Raw genomic sequence first — 12,673 nt, 5'->3', positions numbered from 1 at the left:
TTACGAATCTGAACGCGCCGGTTTTATGGCTGATCACAAATCCGTCAGCGCTCAACTCACGCTGGGAAACTTCCCAACTCTGTTTTCCAACCAGACTCCCCTCCCCGGCTGGCCACTCTTCCCAGGGAGACCCACCACGGGCGCTGGAGCGGCCTCGAGGGCTCTGGCAGGACTGGGGCAGCCCCTCTGCCCCCGGAGGTGCAAATAGGAGGGCCAACGGGAAGGGCCTAGGACCTGGAGGGAAGAGAGGGCAAAGATGAGGAGTGCCGCTGGAATTATAGAAGATGAGCCCATCCAGCTGGGGGAGCCTGCTGGAGGTGCTCAGCCCTGAAAAGACTGGGGGTCTGGGAGTGAGGGAAAAGGGAAATCTCGAGGCTCTCGCCTATGGGGCTGAAACCCTGGAATGAACCCCAACCTTCCCTTCCATTGTTTCCCTCCTCCTTCCCTTTGATGGACCCCTCACACTGCAGAGAGCTGCTCCTAAAGTCCCAGGTGACTACAGCTTCCTCACCTGGGCCTCTAGAGGGCCCACAATTGGTTCTCTGCCCTTATGAGTGATGGGTGCATATCTTACATGAGCCCCAAACATTTGCAGTCCAGGAGCGGCCCAGCTCCCTTTCAACTCACTCCCTCTCCTGCCCGAGGCCTCCAGCCCCTGGGTGTATTCTGCCATTCAGGGACAAAGGACATGGTACCCACCGATGCCTGTTATTTCTTGCCTGAGTTAGAGTCCCCAAGTTACAGGAGACAATTTACAAAATGCAAATCAACACCCCACACACATCCCAGCAAGGTTCTGTCTCTCCTAGTTTTAACTGAAGGAACATTTCCTCTCTTCTCAGCTGGAGTCTCAGTCTGTCTGTCTGCCTGCCTGTCTGTCTGTCTCTCTTTGTCTCTTTCTCCTCCTAAGAGAATGGCTGCTGGTGTGGATTTTAAGATGCATCAAGTAGAACAGAGATTTGGAAAGGCTCCATGTTAGCAAATTCTCCACCCATCTCTTAAAATTAAAAGTTGCTAAAACTTTGGTTACTGTGGCAGAGCTGTCCCTGGAAATGGGCAGAACAGCCTATCCTGACCCTTCTCGCATCTCTCTTGCTCCTCTGGTAGGGAGGTATCCATGGGTCCTGTGAGTAGCTGGGGTGGGACTGGGGATTAGGGGAAGAGGGCATAAGTGATTATAGGAATAGCTTCCTAAACAAAGGAACTTCAGAAAATGGGTTGAGAAGCTGTGGATTTGGATATGAGACCTTGAGAGAAAGTAGCCTCCAAGGGACTGTTGCGGGGGGGGTGCCTCCTCCTCTTTAGAACCCAGGGGCTTGTTCCCTTAGCCCTCTGAAGCCCTATGGACCTATCTTTTCACCTCCCTTTGTCTTTCTTCCCTCAGCTCCCTCCAAGAGAAAGAGGAAAGAAGGAGGGATGAGCTGGATATGGGGGGGGGGGCGTTTAGAACCTGGCCTAGGAAAGGAGTTCTACACAGAGGGCCGGATCAGCACCCTACTTCTCTCCCCCAGCTGTACCCCTAAGCTAAAATGCTTACTCCTTTTCTCCCCAATGGACAGTCATAGAAAAACAATCCAGAAATTCCCAGATAGCAAAGAAGGGGTTGGGGGCTGGAGGGAGATGCAGAAGGTGGGCCACACAACAGCCCAAGGACCCCTCCCGGCAGAGGTGTGAATTTCCCTCCTGGGCAGGAGTCAGGAGCCAGGAGCCAGCACACTGTCCAGTCTCAGAGAGGTCAAGGGGCTTCCGAGGTCATTTTGTGGTTCTAATACTGAGCTAATCGCCTAGAAAACGTGGCCTCTCCATGAACTCTCTCTCCTGCCAGCCTCCTGCCTCCAAACCCACAGTGAGCCCCAGGGTAAAAGGGCCAGCACATTCAGGTCTGAGGCAGAGCCCCCTGGCTCCCTTGCCCCCAGAAGCAGGGCCCCACAAGGGGGAACAGAGCCCCTAAAACAAGAGAGCAAAAGGAAACCAAACTGAACACTGAGCCTCCAGGAAGAAGTGGGGGGGGGGGCAGAGTTGAAGAGGAAGATTCCGGCATCAACGAACCTTGCCTGTAAACGGAACAGTTTCCTGCTTCAGAGTTGCAAATATTTAGTCCAGAATCCCAAGCTAGACACAAAAAGAAAGAAAGAAAGAAAAAAATGAAGACGTCTACCTATACCCTGCTCCAAGCCTGGGGCATTCCATCCAAGAACTGCATTCCATTTTTCCAGGAGGCAGCAGTGCCATCTCCCCGGTAAACAGACATATGGGACACAAGCCCCCAGTGTAGACAAGCGAAGTCACAGAACACACGGGCCACATGTGCGTGTCGCTAAACACGCACACATGCTGGACCTCCCCAGGCCCGCCTGCATTTTCCAAAACCTGAAAAGCACTTCTGAGCAGCCTCACAAACAACCTTCTCTGGGGTTTTTCAGGGGCCCTGACACCTCAGTCCCAAGCAGTTCAAACACTCTCCAGGTGCAAGGCCTCTCTCTCTCTCCTTCTGACCCAAGCATCAGTCATCATAAAAGGCAGCAAATCTGACCAAGCATCCACCATAAAAAACCCCGCGAAGAAAGTTGAAAAAGGAAAAGAAGGAGGCGAGAGAGTTTCTTCTTCCCTTTGTAAAAAAGCTCATAAAACGATAAAAAAAAAAAAAAAAAAAAAAAAGACAGCCCAGGCAGGGGCTTTGTTACCTTTGCGCCTCTCGCCTCCTCTGGCCTGAATTCCGCGGATCCCATTCATGATGAAGGGCTTCTTCCAAACTGAGAGAAAAAAGTTTTCAACTTTATGGTTCCAAATTTTTTCCCCCTCGCAGATCCGGGAGAGCCAGCTAACACTTTTTTCCCCCAACAGCCGGTCTGCGGAGATTTGCTGTTGAATAATAACAAAGGAGAGAGGATACGTATTTAAAGAAAAGAAGTGATTAATGGTTTTCTGTATAATTCTCACATTTTTCTTAGCTCTTGTCTACACAGAATGGCTGTGAACTTTAAGCTCCATAGAAATCTTTTTTTATTCTATTCATACCTTCCAAGGAGCAGCTTTGATTTGGTTCTATAGAGACATTCCGGGGGGGGGCATATGCTTTTTAAGAACTATTTCCCCCTCCACTAAGGGCAAGCCGCATCCCCTGGCAGCTAAACATCACACCGAGATTCGACCGAAACAAAGCTCGCCGCTCTGAGTCTCCAGGTCCGGGCGATTTTTTATGAGGCTTCCAGCAGCATTTCAACAGGGCCGTTCTATGGCCCTTTCCCGCGCTGTGGACACCGGCCCGTGTGTCCTGGGCCCTACCCAGCCTCACACTCCCCGGGGGCGCTGCAAGCCGGAGGAATACAAAAGAAATAACAATAAAACGTGCTGGTGGAATCAGCTATGTTTATTTTCTGGAGGGAGACGGGACCGAAAAACGACTTTTAATTGCGTATGCTCTCTTGAGCCCCAAGCTTTTTGGAGGCGGGTGGGTGGTGGTATCCTGGCCCACCACAAGACCAGAGACCCTGAGGTTGGAGCCCTCAGACCTTAGCACTTCTCTTGGGTGCTGCCCCAAAGTGGCCCGAGCCTGACAGAGCTTGTGAGGGTCACCGGCACCCCCTTCCCATTCCCCCACTCCATTCTAGGGGTGACTGGGACCTCAGAGACAGAAAGCTATTTGGTCCCCGGTCGTACTTTCGATACTTTCTATGAGAAAGAAAATGAAAATTAATACAGGAGCAGGGCTTCACAAAAGAGGCCATTTGTCTTCTTGATTATCTATTTGCTTGTCAGAGTTTGAGCTATAGCACCGGCTAGCTCCTTTGTAATATAAAAATACTCTGAAAACCTGCAAACACCCAGAAACATCTGTGCAAAAAATTAGACTCATTAAAGCTTTAAACACCTCAGAGGAAAACGATACCTTCTTAGGCGGGAGGAAAGACGCCGGCCTCGCAGAATCCTCCCTCCGAACCTTAATAAGCAAAGAGTCGTCTGTCTAGAAAGAGACAGCTTAACCGCATTTTATTTGCTTATGACAAATAAATCACGATATGAAAGGCTTTGCCATACTTAAGCCTCTTGTGTCCTACAATGAAACATTCCCCCCCCCATTGGGGATTGGAGTCAGCCCTCCCAGTACTTTCAATCCATTTTTGGACTGGAGGGAAAAAATTAAAAGCCCCAAACAAAACACACCCACCCCAAAAGGAAAACAAACAAGTTACCACAATTTGGAGTCCTCTGAGACAGAAAGTCCCTTTGGACCCTATGAAAAAAATCCTCAACCACATCCAATATGAGGCCGAATGGACTGGGATGCTTAACATATACGCTGGGTGGCATTTGTCTGTATCTTTATATCAAGGTTTCAACAAAAACACGCCGTGCTGGTCACAAGAAACCAAACATTTATTTCTATTGTCACTCTGTACAGGACACAAATTTTCACGCCAACGAAGGGTTCTAGACTCAGGTAGCCCCAGAACTAGGAAGGGGCCTGGTTTGGAATGTCAGAGAGCGAACAGGAGAGAGGACGCACATGACATAAAATAATAATAATAATAATAATAATAATAATAATAATAATCAATGCAAAACAATGATAAACTATGGGAGAGGTCTCTGCAACATCATCTCCCAGACCGGGAGGGGCACCCTGTTTTATTTGCTAGTTTCACATTCGTTTGCAGTCTAGGAGAGAAGGCCTCGGCAGAACAACTCTAGATTGGCGACAGGGTTGCGCCCAGCTCCCAGAACTCAACTGGCCTCTGGCTCTGCCAGGAACGGCCTGACCTTCCAGAAGAAGTCCCTCCCGTGTCTCCAGGTCTCTCTTTTTTTTTTCTCGGACTCAACTTCCCTGCCTGCTCCTGCACCCCCGCCTCCACTTGTCCCCTTCCTGCTGCCCCCCAGCCCAGCCTCTTGGTCGAAGGGGGGGTGAGAAGTCAGTGTGCCTGTGCAGGGGCACTGAAGGGGAGGGTGTGTGTGTGTGTGTGTTACCGTGGCCAAAACACTGCGCTATCTGGCAGTCACAGGGTGCTTTCGCTGGGTGTCAGGAATGGGGGACAAAGAAAGAAAATCCAGGCTGTGTTCCAGCGGCGGCAGCAGTAAAGGCGGCCGAGCCGGGCCTCATTTGTTAGCCGGGTGTCGAGGTAATGGTCGCCACCGAGGCCCATCCTCTCCTCGGCAGAGTAAACAAGACAGATGGGCCTGGGCCTGGCGTGATTAAAGATGAAACGTGGATCCATCTTCGCCAAAGCTGAAAGCGAGGAGTGCAGCCTCCTCCTATTTCTCTTTCTGTCTTCTTCTTTCTCTTCTCCTTTTTCTTCTTCTTCTTCTTCTTCTTCTCCTTCTTCTTCTTCTTTTTAAGGAAGAAAGCAAGAGACTTGAACCTTGCTTCTGGGGGGGCCTCACCCGGCTCCCTATTGTCATTTCTATAAATAAAGCTTCCCCTCCCCCTCCTCTGCGTTTATTCGTGTAAATAGATAAAGTGGGGGGAGGGCAGGTAGGCTTTTGCGGACCCAGGCCCCAGGGTCCCCTCCCGCATCTCCCCCCGCCCGCCCCCACCCCCGCGCTCACAACCCACCCCCGCCCCGAGGTTCGCGGCTCCCGTGCGGGGGGGGTGCACTAGAGCGCGGGGGGGCCTCCGTTGGGCCGGCCAGGGGGCCCTCCAGCTGCGCCTGCGGTGCCACCCGAGCGGATCTTGGTGTTGGGCAACTTGTGGTCTTTTTTCCACTTCATGCGCCGGTTCTGGAACCAGATCTTGATCTGGCGCTCCGACAGGCAGAGCGCGTGGGCGATCTCCACCCTCCGGCGCCGCGTCAGGTAGCGGTTGTAGTGAAATTCCTTCTCCAGCTCCAAGACCTGCTGGCGAGTGTAGGCTGTCCGAGAGCGCTTGGGCTCCCCGCCGGCGTAATTGGGGTTTACTGGACACACACAGAGAGAGGGAGAAAGAGAAAGTTTTATTGCCCCGAAAGGGAGGAGGGAGAGCTCTTTCTTCCAGCTAGCACAGTGTCTCCCTCCCTCCCTCTCCCGCCACCTCTTCTTCCTCCAGAGGGGGGTGGGGACGCCAAGGGAAGAAAGCGGCCCCCAGGAAGAGATAGAGACCTCAAAGTTTTGGAGGGTTGTGTTGTCTCCACGTTGTTGTTTGGGTGTCTGGAGAGGGGGTGGGGGGAGTAAGGAATCTTCACAAGGTTTTAACCGCTCCTCTCTGCCCCCTTGGCCTGGGGCCCGGGATGGGAGAATGAGGGGTGAAAGAGGGAGGGGGGCTTCCCTAAACCTTTCTTCTGCTAGTTCCCACCCTCTGTGCTCAGATTCCATGTAGCGCCTGCCCCCAGTAAAAACTTTTGCCCACTTCTGAAGCCAAGGAGCCAGACTAGAGGAAAGAAAGGAAAAAATAAATACTGGGAGTTGACTCAACTCTCCCTTCAAATACAGATTACCTCCTCCTCCTTCTCCTCCCCCACCCCACACACCCCTCCCCAACTTGCAACTTCACTGAGACTGCATCTCCCAGGCGAAAAAGTCGCTGGTGAGAATGGCAAAGAGGATGGGGGAACCGACTTCAAAGGCGCGGGGCCCACCAGGCCATAAAAATTTATGGGGGATGTAATTATGTGGCTCTGAAAACAGGCGACCGTAAATCTCCGGCAATGGCGAGTTTATAGCGGGGACAATTGGCTTCCCTCAGCTCCCCCCCCCCCCCATGCCTCCGAGGTCCCTTCGGTGTAAAGCACCGGGGGTGGGAGGGGGAAGGGGTGCCCACGCACTCACCCGTGCTCACGTGAACTTTGCGCATCCAGGGGTAGACGACGGGCTCTTTGCACGCGGAGTGGGACGGGCTGGGGTGCAGGGGGTTCTGGGCGCAGGGAGGCGGCGGGGGGCTGCTGCTGACCGCCTCGCAGCGCTGGCCGGGCTCCGGGAGGAGGGCCCCGGAGGGCGGCGGCGCAGGAGCCCGAGGGGACAGCCCGGGCGGTGGCGGGGGCGGCGGGGGTGGTGGCGGAGGCGGCGGGGGCCCGGGGTCCCGGCAGGCCGCGTAGCGCTGCACGGTGCACGCCGCGCGCCGCCCGAAGCCCGCCTCCGGCTGGAAGCTGCTCTCTCGCCTCTGGCCGCCGGCGTAGTACCCCGGCGAGTGGTCGCTGGGTAGGTAATCGCTCTGTGAATATTCCTCGCACGGAGGGAACTTGGGGTCGACATAGTTTGAGTTGATCAAAAAAGAACTCATAGCCATTAATTTCTGGGAATTGCCCACAAAATATACTAAAATTTATTCCGACCCCTGACTCGTTTTCCTGTTTCCGAAAGCCCTCCTACTTACTGTCAAGTGAACAAAGTTAGGGGCCCACGTGATCCTCGGAGCCAATGGCCGCCCCGCCTGCGATTCCCGGATAAGGAAATCTGCTCACCCGGACCCTACTCCAGCCAAAGAGGTTTATTTCCCCTTCTTCTCTTTTCCCCCTCCCCACCCACCCAACACCAGGATTTACATAGGGCTCCTGCAGGGCGACCGCCTCCTCGCCTAGCTCTCTCCGGGATCAGAGAAAGAGAGTGAGAGAGAAAGAGGGGGAGAGAAAGAGAGGAAGAGGGCAGGTTGCCGCCGGAGGGCCTGTTGGGGCGCTGGGCAGAGAACAATCCCGGGATCCCCTCGAAGTTGGGGCTCTCGGGGCAGCCCCCTCCTGTCCGGCCTCACCGCCCCGCATTCTCTGCCTTCCATAGGCCCCCCACCCCCTCCTCACGACGGGAAGGAGCCCAGGAGGCTGTGTGGGGAGTTAAGTTGAGGGGCAGACTGGGGGCTCCGCCTAGAGAGAGGAACCCACATGGGGGCGAGAGGGCACTGAGCACCGGGCTTTTCTCTGCAGTCGCCTGGGGAGGGGTAGGGAGTGAAGAGAGGAGGCGTCGGGAGCAAGCAGGCGGGTGCAGGAGGGACTTGTCAGAGATGAATGGAACCGCGGGCGGATCGATAGGAAATTCATGCACTAATTCGGGGAGACCTCGCCTTCCAAATCGCATTTAGCTGCGCTATTAGTTTGGCTGTGTCAGTCAGTCCTTCCGTTCCCCTCTCTTATCCAGTCCTCCTCTTACCCCACACGGCCCACGCCGAGAAACGACTTGGTTCCCCACACTGAACATGAGTGCTGGAGTAAAAATCTTGCAACTTTTGAGAGCACACTGAATAGCAATTTGCTAATTCCAGAACCACCCGAGCAATGCTAACCACGGTGTCCAGCCGTTCTAATTGCCGCTAATGCAGCTGCGTCTGCAGTGAACAGAAATCTCACATCCTTATGATGCTGGGGGTAGGAGCCCTAGGGGTGACCCACACACACAATAACACCCCTTAGTAATTGCATATTTCCAGGGCATCTTGTTCTGATCCCAAATGAAAAGGCAACCTCAACATCCGTTTGAAAAACGATTTTCTTTGCCTTCGCACACTGACAACAATAGTCATTTTTTCCGGATTTTCAGTAAAGCCTCCCTGATCCCAGAATAGAGAATAAGTGGGCTTGGGGGAGAGGATAAAACACCACCACCAATATTAACCTATTAAGAGAAGTGAAAACGGACCAAGCCTTCCAGGGGAGGCATGGGAGATTTCAGGTAGATGATTCCTCCATCTCTAACCAATGAGGGAGGAAAGGAAAGAGGAAGGAAAAAAAAAAAAAAAGGAAGGAGTCTTCGTGTGGTCAGTCACCGGATGGTCCTCTTTTTGGGAAAAAAAATTTCTTCGGGAAAAAAAATGAGCGGAGTGTTTATGTCAACTACATATTCCCCTAGATACGAATTTGTGACCACAAAATTCCTTACACAAATTCGGATCTACAGGGTATATACAGAAGACAGACAGATCTTCTTGGCCCAGAAATTTTCCAGTTCTCCTACTTTCCGTGCCTTCTTCGTTTGGGGTGTGGTTTCAGTGCTTTGATTTTATTTCGTTTTGTTCTACGTTTGAGCTCTGGGAGCAGGAAGACACTGCGGGTCCATTTTGGGGATTACAAGGTTTTCAACTCTCTTTCTCTTCTATCAGAGAAATAGAAGCAGCCGGTCCCGCAAAGGGACGCGAACCTCGGGGCCGCCGCACAACCCTGGGCGGCGCATGAATTATGAGATGTAAACATTAGCTAAGCACAAAAGGAGGAAGGGTCATCCCGAGGCTGCAGCGAAGTCAGAATCAGGCCCTTCTGGGTGCCCTCGTGCCCCTCCCCTCCCCCCAGGACTTTTATTTTTTTTAAAGAAAAACAAAACCCCAATCGGCTCCTCCGTGCCCCTCGTAGCCTTTAGTTTGCCATCAAACGAATATCTAGATATTTTCCAAGGCGCCTCTTGGTGAAGGGAGGAGGGAGAGGTGGCTGGGTGTGAAGGAGGTGTCATAAAAGTCCTTTTGGAAAAATTCAATGGTAAAAAGAGAGAGAAACAGCTGTAAAGAAAAATGCTGGGAGACCAAACAGATGGGGCCCCGGATATTTAATGACGGGCAATTCCGTTTACAACCTGAGAAAAAGATCAAAGGCGTTTCATTTCCGAATGAAGGGCAATGAGGAGCCATAAAAGATGCAGCCAGATGATATTCCAGCCCCTCCCAGCCTCCCGCACCTCCTAGGGCCAGAAAAGGGGGATAATCCCTGAAGTGTGTGGAGGAACCCCGTTTCCCCCACCTCCCCAGCCCCAGGCAGGCTCTCTCTGTCTAAATTTGCTCATTCCGCCACCTGCTAGGGTCTCTGGCAGTGGGACCAAAATGGGGATCTGGTAAACCTGGGGGAATCTGGGGTTTACAAATGAACTTCCCAAGGGTCCCAGTAACCGCTGAATTTACTAAACTGGGAGCCTGGGATTGGGCTGGAGGGAACTGAGTCCTAGACTGAATGCTGAGACCATCACAGGGTGAGGGGAATGGGCACAGAGAAAGCCTCTACCGCCCAGACTCCCTACCCATCTCCCTGAGAAATACTTGCATCCTTAGTGATGGAGTCAGAACGATATCAATTTCATTAACAAATACAGCAACAACACAAAAAACAACCTTCTAACCACCACATTGCAGAAGTCTCTCCCCCTCCCCAGTCCTGGGACTCTTGCAGGTGGGTAGGAGGAGTGCTCCCTCCCACTTGCCAGAAACTAGGTCCAGAGACCTTTTGATTTTTCTATCCCAAATCTAGATTGCCAATTTTGGCCTCGGGCCTGATTTCTAACACCAACATTCTCCCAGCCAGGCTGACTTGCATATATTTGAAAAATCACACACACACACACACACACACACACACACACACTTATATTTTAATTACCTTTGCCAAGAGAGGGTCCAGTAGACCCCCATCTGGGCACCTAAGGAGACTAGAGTCTGGCCCTGGGCCCACAGACAAAATGCCTGGGTAGAACCGCCCCCCCCCCCAGCCCCCCAGCGTCAAGCAGGGATCTTTCCAAGTCTTGTCAAAGGCCACTTCGTCAGGGGTTCCACGACCCATTCCAACTGGCCAGGCCCCTCCCCCACCCCATACCTCCTGTCCTTCTCAACTCGCTCTCTGAAACCCGTCCAACTCAGCCGGCTTTTCGGAATTTTGGGAGGGCCGCTAGGCTGGCCACCGGGCCTCTCTGCTGCTCTACACTTCACAAAGGATGCAGCCCAGGTGCTCGGAGCACCCCAAGAGAGAGGTATGGGAGGCAGAGCCACTGCGGGGCTGGGTATGGCTGCTCCTGGGGACAGAGCGCGGAGATTTTCTCTGCGGCGCGCTGGGAGCCGCCACCTGCCCATCCCACCGAGGCGCCGCAGCCCCCCACCCCAGCCGAGTGCAGCCGCGATGGGTGGGGGACAAGGTTTATCAGCGACTCCCCAGACGGATTTCACCAACACCGGAGGCTGCCTCTCCCCTCCGACCCCAAAAGAATACGAACACGAGTACTCGTAATAAAAATAAGAAAAGGCAAGGGCTCTGCGCGCGCGTCCCGAGCCACCTCCCCTGCGCTCCCGGGTCGTTCGCTCGCCGGCTCGCCGGCCGCCTTCCCCTGGCAGCCACAGGTTGCTAAAGTGACCTCTCGCTGCTCAGCCCCCTCCGCTGTCCCGGGCGCGCCCAGCCCGCACGGAATCATCTACCTTTTGTCGCCAGGGAGAGAGCACAGAGCAAGGGAGGGAAAGCGCAGGGCCGAGGAGGCGAGCCCCCAGCCGGCCGGCGCACCGGAGGCCGCACGGAGGAGTGGAAGGCCCAGAGGGGGGAGCGGGCAAGAGTACTCACCGGGCGGCTCCCCGCGCCCTCCGGCCGCAGACCCGCCCGCGGGCCCGCTCGGCCCCAGATGAGCTCGCTCTCGTCCACTATTGTGTGTCCGGAAAACCGAACCGCGGCTGCGGACCCCGCCGCTACGGGCCCCCTTGCAGGCCGGAACAAGACTTTTTTTTGATGTGTTTTTGTTTTTGAAGCGCAAGTTTTCGTATTAATCTCATACTTTGGCAGTCTTTGTTAAACAGCTAGGCGCGTCACGAGGCTCTCGAACATTTTAATAATTTTTAGACGCCGTGACCTACGGTTCACCCCTCTCCGGGCCTCCCCCACGAGCAGGCAGTTACTATAATACACTCGCACAGTTCGCTCGGTCATATTGAATTTTGCGCAGGTCATTACTTGGGAGAAAAATGACGGAGCAGGAATTTGATTCAGCTCATCCTCTTCAGCTCGACTTTTTGCCAGAACCTTCTCTTCCCTTCACCCAACCCCACCCCCAAAAAAGTCCCAGGCTGGTAGTACTCAGCCTACCCCACCTCTGCCTTGATATTCCATCATTCCTATTTTCTCATCTGTTTTGGTTCCTTGGGCAAGGTAGGAGAGGGTAGGATTCCATAGGGGTTCCCTTTGGGGCCTGGGAGGGAGGATGGTAGGTGGAGAAGTGGAAATGTGGCCTTGGGACTTGGGGTCCCAGAGAGCAGGCCTGAGCCAGAGCCCCCTTCCCTCCTGCCTGCCCTATTAAATGGCTGCATTGGCAGGGCCTGTATCCCTGCCCCCTTGCACACTCCCTCTGCCTTATTCCCTCCCCCAGTGCCAGAGATATCCCATTTCTGCTCAAACTTTGGAGGTTCCAGGGCCCCAGGAATGACTCCTCCACCTCCTGGGGCTGAGATTTGGTCCCTAGGCCAGCATATCTGGGGAAGACAGAGAGAATCCTGAGAGAGGAGCTGGACCGCACTGGTCAAAGCAGGAGGACTTGGTTTTCAGAGGCTTTAATTTCCCTTTAAACACAAAACAATACACCCTCCCCCCAATTTTTGTTTAAAACCCCTTCCCATCTATACAGTAACACTTTTGCCTACCCCTATCACCACCACAAGGACGTACAGGAGCAAAGCAAGGAGACATTAAAAATACTCAGAGATTTTCTCTGGTTTGTCTCTCAAGGATTAGAATTCTTGGACTGTCAACAAGACATTTTCCCCTTTCTCTAGCCTCCAAGGGACCAGCAGAGGTTAGTCAGGTGACTCCCCTACCACCCAGTTTAAGTCTAGGGGGAATGTCTGCAGGGAGAGATCCCTCTAGTACAAGGAGGTGAGAGAGACTATCCCAAGGCACCCAGTTTGGCCGAGGATGGCAGAGGACCCTCTTTCCCCATCCTGAGGCCCCTCCAGCCCAGGCCCTTTGGCTGCTCCAGGCTATTCCACAGAACCATAAATTCGCTAGCATTCTGTCCTGGAAAAGGAGGAAAAAGAGACAGAGGAGGAACAGAA

The 12,673-nt window shown here is 53.5% G+C and overlaps 2 protein-coding genes across 2 annotated transcripts in view; both read right to left on the bottom strand.

The window, feature by feature from the left end:
* Positions 1-12,673, bottom strand: part of HOXB3 (homeobox B3) — a 56,061-nt gene that overhangs the window by 22,088 nt on the left and 21,300 nt on the right. Inside the window, exon 2 of the mRNA XM_078065618.1 lies at positions 2,685-2,862. The gene's annotated coding sequence lies outside the window, so the exon portion shown is untranslated. The remainder of the gene's footprint in view (positions 1-2,684; positions 2,863-12,673) is intronic.
* On the bottom strand, positions 4,354-7,304 carry HOXB4 (homeobox B4). The gene is made up of 2 exons (XM_036092814.2): positions 6,739-7,304; positions 4,354-5,891 (listed from the first exon to the last, which is right to left on the bottom strand). Exons 1-2 carry the CDS (start codon positions 7,193-7,195, stop codon positions 5,593-5,595), a joined length of 756 nt encoding a protein of 251 aa, XP_035948707.1. The 5' UTR covers positions 7,196-7,304; the 3' UTR covers positions 4,354-5,592.

Source organism: Halichoerus grypus, chromosome 2 (genome assembly GCF_964656455.1).
Source record: "Halichoerus grypus chromosome 2, mHalGry1.hap1.1, whole genome shotgun sequence".
Classification (NCBI taxonomy): Eukaryota; Metazoa; Chordata; class Mammalia; order Carnivora; family Phocidae; genus Halichoerus; species Halichoerus grypus.
Note: the sequence above shows the minus strand (reverse complement) of the source record. Positions and strands in the feature narration are given on the sequence as shown.

What these genes read in the sequence shown, in the direction of transcription:
- HOXB4 (XM_036092814.2), bottom strand. Translation starts at nt 7,195, where the DNA reads ATGGCTATGAGTTCTTTTTTGATCAACTCAAACTATGTCGACCCCAAG. An exon ending in CAAAGTTCACGTGAGCACGG is followed by an intron (nt 5,892 to 6,738) that starts GTGAGTGCGTGG and finishes GTGTGTGTCCAG; the next exon opens with TAAACCCCAATTACGCCGGC.